The 7,090-nt window shown below is 40.3% G+C and overlaps 1 protein-coding gene across 1 annotated transcript in view; it reads right to left on the reverse strand.

Moving 5' to 3' along the window:
• kif11 (kinesin family member 11) overlaps window positions 1-3,465 on the reverse strand; it is a 51,700-nt gene extending 48,235 nt beyond the window's left edge. Inside the window, 5 exon segments of the mRNA XM_072479081.1 lie at window positions 518-596; window positions 1,344-1,441; window positions 1,522-1,654; window positions 3,399-3,444; window positions 3,447-3,465. Of these exon segments, the coding sequence (XP_072335182.1) occupies window positions 518-596; window positions 1,344-1,441; window positions 1,522-1,654; window positions 3,399-3,444; window positions 3,447-3,465 (375 nt within the window).
• Between the last annotated feature and the right edge of the window lie 3,625 nt (window positions 3,466-7,090).

The following is a 7,090-nucleotide window of genomic DNA, read 5'->3' on the forward strand; positions in this document are numbered from 1 at the left end:
CTGCATCATGAACCAGCTGTCCAGCCAACTGAGCTAAACAGGAGACTAGCTCAGAAATACCAATGGCAATTATCCCATGGCAAAAGGCAGTTTACACATTAATATTTGTGCAGAATATTAATTGCTTCCATCTTTCATGCCTGCTTGATAATTTTGATCTTCAATCTTTTGAAATTAGCTGACACATTTCCTACACTAGTGGCTACACTTGCGCTACTGCTGAATAAAAAACTGTTCAACTGATTTTTATTCAAATGAAGTCAGTTATAACATTGATTATGTTGACAGCATAAATTACCTCAATATGTCACCCACCACTGCTTCCGGAAGATAAAGTCAAATGCATGGATGTTAATTTACAAAAAAAAAAACACAGGGAGAAACCATTAACTGTTCTGCTGGAATTTTAAATGCCTAGTTCTTCACAATTAAAAAGAATGGAGGAACAAGCTAACCAAAAGAAAAACATCTATACATCATTGGAGAAACTGTAACAATCAAACATTGTGCCACTCACTTCTTCCCAGGTGTACTGTTCCTTTTGAGATCTTTCACCTTCCATAGTAAAAGTTTTCCCAGTACCTGTTTGTCCATATCTGAGCAAAATTTAAAAAGATTAGATCAATTTAGGCAGTTTCATGACAGTGGTTTAGAAACAAACATTCACAGACTTTGCAGTGACTGATCCCCAGATGACAGTCCAGGGAAGTCCTAGCTTTCAGCCAAGTTAGCTGACTTCAGTTGGAGCAGTGGTAGAAGTATTGTACGGAATACCCAGCTTGTGATGCTGGGGGGGGAGAAAGGTTGGCAAGGACTCCTGCTCCTGAACAATAAGGCATATTTGAAAAAGTGCATATGAATATTCCAGGTAAAGACAGATTTGGGCTTGCTTAACATACAAGTCTTTCCAACTGCATACTCAACCGAGCAATGGAAAGAAATGGCAAATGAAAACTGAAGCATTTGGACAGATACAGTTTTCTAGCGCTAAGGAAGCAGTATCTTTGGAAAGGAAAATAAAAAAAGCTTCCATTGGTCAGTTTTTCTGGTGATTTTTCATTGCTACCACTCATTGTTCTACAGCTTGGTGGATTCGAGGCGCAACACCTCAAAAGTGAAGGAAAACAGAGGTATGCTAGATTTATGCTTTGAATATGAACTTGGAAGACAGGTAGCTGAGCAACGGTACTGCCACAAAACACATTACATGTCCTGTTGTTATGGAGATCAACTGAAAATGAATTTGATTTAATGGGAAAATTAAAAATAGCCAGTGGCAAAATCTGAAGCAGAAAAATTCCATTTTACAATTTCTACAGATGTTGAAAAATTATTCAACTTACGCAAAAATGGTACAGTTGTACCCCATGATGACTTCATCCAGAATGGGATACACCACACTCTTGTACACATCAATTTGCTTTGCAGAAGGTCCAAATACCTGCAATTAAAAATGTGTTAAGTATTCACTGCTACATATTTACCTGATGATTTCTGTACGAGACAAACAAAGTTTCTCACCATGTCAAAGGTATACTTTTTGGGTGTCTTTTCATTTCCTGGTCCAGAAGTACGTATAGTGACTTCTTTCTTTACAGGGTCACAGTCAACCACATTGGCAGAGCTTGCTTTGTGTTCTGCTAAACTGAAAGGCCTGTCGAAAACAACACCTTGTTCTGATATTTTAAAAATGCAGCGGCAAAGTTTCTTAGGAGAAAATATTGATCTTAAAAATTAGTCTTGCTTATGTCGTCTCAGACAGGAGGCCTGTCAATTCTAAAGATAGCAGTCTAAAACAGTAAAAAGAGAAGGCACAATCAAAGCCTGGTGGAACAAAAACTTACAATCAATATGAAAGCTACATTGGTTTGGTTTCCTGGGCACATTCCTGATTACATTTGGAATCCCATTTTTCTCAATCTCTCTTTTCCACTCGAGTCAACATGATGAATTAAAGGCTTGCAAAGACGAGCCCAGATTGAGACAAGCAGAGATCACCACAATAGAGACAAGAATAAAGAAAGCTTCACAGATAACACAAGATGGTGATTGGGAACTCGAAAAAGAAATAAAAAGTAAATTAGAATTAAATCAAAAACTCCAGACCCCTCGGTTTGTAGGTCAAGTTACATTCAATATTAAATGGCGGCACTTAGGTGAAATTATGAATTTTACATATTTTATTCTAAACCCAAGTGCAAAAAAATATTGATATTGCCCAATTAAAAGATAGTTACAAACTAGATATATTAAAGCCAGAGTGTCTAAACTGTGGTCTAAAAGTTCTGAAACCCTGACTCTCGGAATGCAGGTTATTGTATCCTAGCTGACTACATTATATTTTCTTATTACTGGTTTGAATTTTGAAGGCTCAGAAATTTGTAAAGAGCCAAGCTTGAAGATTTGTTGTTTTACTTGTGGCTAAATCTTAAATCACATTACCAAGATCGGTACCAGAAATTTATACAAATGAATGGAACTGTGTATTTTAACTTCTTGGGCAGCTCTGTCGGCATTACCACGATACAAACCAGGATAGACAAAAATTCTCACTGGGCATATGGACTGCAATCTACATGACAGCATGAGCAAAAAACACAAATCCTTTGGGTGTTACAGGCAGAAAGCAGAAAATAGTTCACCCACGGCAGTTATAAACAAATTCCCGCCTCATGGAATTTTTTGATTCCCCTCTCCAAAAGGACATTGTCTAGATTTTCTGATAACGTTTATTTCAAATGTGTCAACAGCCTTACAACCAAAATATGTCAACTACTGACTCATGATGGTTCCACAGGTTGTGTTCAAACCAAGCATCCATTTTTTTTCCCATTGTTGAGCCGAGGCAGAATAATGTAGACTATTCAACAACATATACATACACACACCACACAAACTAATTCAGCACAGATCAGGAGTCAAATATAGGACTTCCTGCTTTCTATGGCCATGCCACAAATTTGTTTTGCAATTAGCTAAGTAGCAAAACCTTTCTTAGGAGCTATAAGTGGAAAATTCAACTTAAAAGAAATTGTTATATTATTCTTGGCTACCATTAAAAAAAAACAAAAAAAAAAACTTATGAATGAAAAATGAAATGAAAATCGCTTATTGTCACAAGTAGGCTTCAAATGAAGTTACTGTGAAAAGCCCCTAGTCGCCACATTCCGGCGCCTGTTCGGGGAGGCTGTTACGGGAATCGAACCGTGCTGCTGGCCTGCCTTGGTCTGCTTTCAAAGCCAGCGATTTAGCCCGGTGCTAAACAGCCCCTTGGTTATTCCCAAGTTCTAAGGCCTATGATAACAGGGACCAAATATACATTTCACAATTTGTTTCCTTTGGAAACTAGAGTCTTACTAAGCAAAAAGTTGGTAACACAAGATGATTATTTCCATTACCTGCATCGTATAACCACTTGTATATTCTTGCCCTTTTCTTCTTTTTAGTAGAGGTTTGGAATGACATTTTTAGCTTAAGTTTACAAGAGGATCTGCGTGAGAGAAATTCATATTAGCAAGTTCTCATATCACATGGCTTACTTAGGCTACAAATCTGGACGATCCCCAAGTATAGGCAAGTTTTCTTTGTGCACCAGTTACTAAAGCAAATTACACCATATTATTTTCACATCTCTAGACAAATTAAAAAGGGTTTTCTTATAAAAGTCTCTTTGTCGGCGATTGGGAGGATGGATTTGAGGAAGGTGGCAGGGCGGATGGCTTTCCGGTGGAATATTATAAAAACTTCAAGGATAAGCTGGCACCCCTGATGGTGGGGTTGTTCGAGGAGGCGATAGGGAAGGTGGTGTCACCACAGATGTTGGGGCAGGCATCGATTTCCCTGTGGGGGGGGGGGGGGGGGAAAGAAAAGAGAGGGGAGGGAAGAAAGAGAGGAGAGGGGGGGGGGGGAAAGAAAGAGAGGGGGGGGGAAAGAGAGGGGGGGGGGAAGAGAGAGAAGAGAGAAAGAGAGAGAGAGAGAGAGAGAGAGAGAGAGAGAGAGAAGAGAGAGCGAGAGAGAGAGAGCGAGAGAGAGAGAGAGAGAGAAAAGAGAGAGAGAGAGAGAGAGAGAGAGAGAGAGAGAGAGAGAGAGAGAGAGAGAGAGAGAGAGAGAGAGAGAGAAAGAGAGAGAGAGAGAGAGAGAGAGAGAGAGTACTGGAAGGAGGTTTTTTTAGGGTATTCTCTAAAGTGGTGCACGTGAAACTGGACCCGGGCCCTCAGGTGGTCATATTCGGGATGTAGGACCAGCCGGGGGTTGGAAACGGGTGCGGAGGCAGATGTTGTAGCCTTCGCCTCTTTGATCAGCCGAAGGCGGATCCTGTTGGGTGGAGATCAAACTCTCCACCCTGTGCCCTGGTGTGGGCGGGGGGGGGGGGGTTTGGAATTCTTGACTCTTGAGAAGGTTAAGTTTGAACTGAGGGGAAGGATGAAGGAGTTCTACAATTTATGGGCGTTATTCATTGTGCACTTTCGAGAATTGGATTACATCGAACATTAGGGGGAGGGGAGGGGGCGGACGGATTGTATGTGTTACTGGTGAATATGGGCGATTCCTTTTTTAAAAATAAATTTAGAGTATCCAACCCCCCCCCCCCCCCAAATTAAGGGGCAATTTAACGTGGCCAATCCACCTACCTTGCACATCTTTGGGTTATGGGGGTGAAACCCTTGCAGACCTGGGGAGAATGTGCAAACTCCACACGGACAGTGTCCCAGAGCCTGGATCGAACCTGGGACCTCGGCGCCGTGAGGCAACAAGGCTAACCCACTGCACCACCGTGTTGCCCAGTGATTTGTTTGTTATCATGCAGGCAGTTGTTTGGGGGTAGGTGGGAGGATGAGATTGTTGTTGTTGATATGGGGATTGACATTATATCCGTTACTGCTTATTGTTGGTGGGTGCAAATTTCGGAGAAAATGTGCAAAAGGAGAATAAAAAAAAATATTTTAAATTCTCATTTGTCTTGCCTCCCCACAGTTGTTTAACATGTTTAAAGGATTCAATAGTGTAGATAAATTATTTCATCCGAAATCAAGAGAGACGACATATCCCTAAAATTAGGTCATTTAGGAATAAAATGGGTGACCACTTTCGCCACACAAATGCTCACAGAAGTTTGGAATTATCTGGCCCAGGAGACTAGATTTTGGGACAATTGTAGCCTTCAGGGGAAAGTAAATACTTTTTTTTTCCCCGAGGTAAAGATTTCAAAGCACAGTAATCAAGACAGGGAAGTGAAGTTCAAGTAGGGATCAGCCGTGATCAATGTTGAAACAGGCTCGGTGAGTGGTTTTAGGAACAGTAGGTGGCCAAGTGATAAAGCACAGCCATCACAAGGACACTGGTAAAGCAGTAGAGGAAATATGAAAATGGAGCATGTTTGGAAATTTGGGCGTATTTTAGTGATGAGAGGGTGGTCACTAGTGATAATAGATCTGCATAGGTTCCAGTCATTATTGGAAACCCATTGATCTGAGAAAAGACTTATGTTGAGAGCAGCTTGCAGTAATTAAGACTACAGGCTTTGATGCAACAGGGAAATGTGCCCATGTGTGAAAGATGTCTTTCACTGTAGCTGGATGAAGAGCCATGCCCTTCAGCTGGTACAACACCAGGTACGTGCATATCATCTAAATTCAGATTATAAATTTATTGCAGCAACAGAGATTAAGTCATCATTCAGGAAACATCAGAACCCCATGAATTGCCACAAGGCAGCAAATTCATAGAATCCCTACAGCTAATAGAGCAAAGAGACAGTTTAAAATACATACTTTATACAAGGCTGGGTACAGTTCTTTACTAAAATCAGATAAAAAATTCATTGTGCAAGGGTGAACTTAAGCGATATGACAGAGGTTCATAAAATGGGAAGAGATTCTTTTTTGGATTGATGGGATAAACTATAAAAAGGATGACTATGGGCATTGCACAAATAAGAGAATATAGACAGCAAGAACTATTTCTTTCCAGATACCTGACAAATTTCCAGAAGACATCAAGAATTTGGCTGCAACCAACATCTGCATGGTCACTTTAATTTATACATCAGCCTTCCAAGGTCCTGCAGAGTCAAGACCAACCATAATCTGACTGATGAAAAGGGGAATATTTGGAACAGGGAATGCAGATGAAATTCGCCCCCCCCCTCATTTCAGACACACATTCAGACCTAAATTTTACAAAAACAAAAGATCGAACTAACAGGATAGGCAAGAGTCTACAGCACAATAAGTTAATTGGCCCAAAAGGTTTATGCCGCTGTTTATGTTCAATAGGATTGGAGAAGCTAACTGGGGTCCTTCGCAGAAGGAGATTTGACAGAGGTATTTTCAACAACAAGTGTTAGGATCTGGAATGCACTACCCGAGTGTTAGATGAAGGCATATTCAATGATGGCATTCAAAAGGCTAATGGATGATTGTCTTTCGAGGTCTGCAGGGCTACAAGGAAAGTGCAGGACACTAGGACTAGCTGAGTTGCTATTGGATAGTTGGCATGGTAAGACAGGATGAATAGCCTCCTTCTGTGCTGCAACCATTCCATGCAGCTTGGGTAAATAAATTTCTCCTGAACAGATTAGTGATGGTCTTATATTTGTATCCTTTAGTTGTGGACTCTCTCAAATGAAAACATTTGCCCCCTTCAAACCCTTCCATAATCTTAAAGAACACGCATTGGGTCATTTCCTTTCTTCTAGAGAAGAGCCCTGGTCTGTTCAGTCTTTCCAGGCAAGTTATAATTCTCTGGCAGCAAAGCAGCCTTGCAAATCCTTTCTGCATATTCTATATCATTTAGTTAAATGGCAAAACAATTGCAATTTGCAACGTTGAACTGGCTTAAGTACAGAAGGTTCTTTGAAGTAGAAGCTCAGGAACTTGGGAGTTGTTAAACTTGGGCGTCAGAATGCCATCACAGATAAATGTTGTAATTACAATATGACATGTTAACAGGCAGCTTACTTTGTAGTAAGGCAGAAGAATTTATTCATGCAAACGGTTGACAAGATTTTCAGATGGAAAGTAGAAATATATTCATGATGTTTTATTATAAATTTAGAATATAAATATCAAACAATTATAACATCACATTG

This window comes from Scyliorhinus torazame, chromosome 16 (assembly GCF_047496885.1).
Source record: "Scyliorhinus torazame isolate Kashiwa2021f chromosome 16, sScyTor2.1, whole genome shotgun sequence".
Taxonomy (NCBI): Eukaryota; Metazoa; Chordata; class Chondrichthyes; order Carcharhiniformes; family Scyliorhinidae; genus Scyliorhinus; species Scyliorhinus torazame.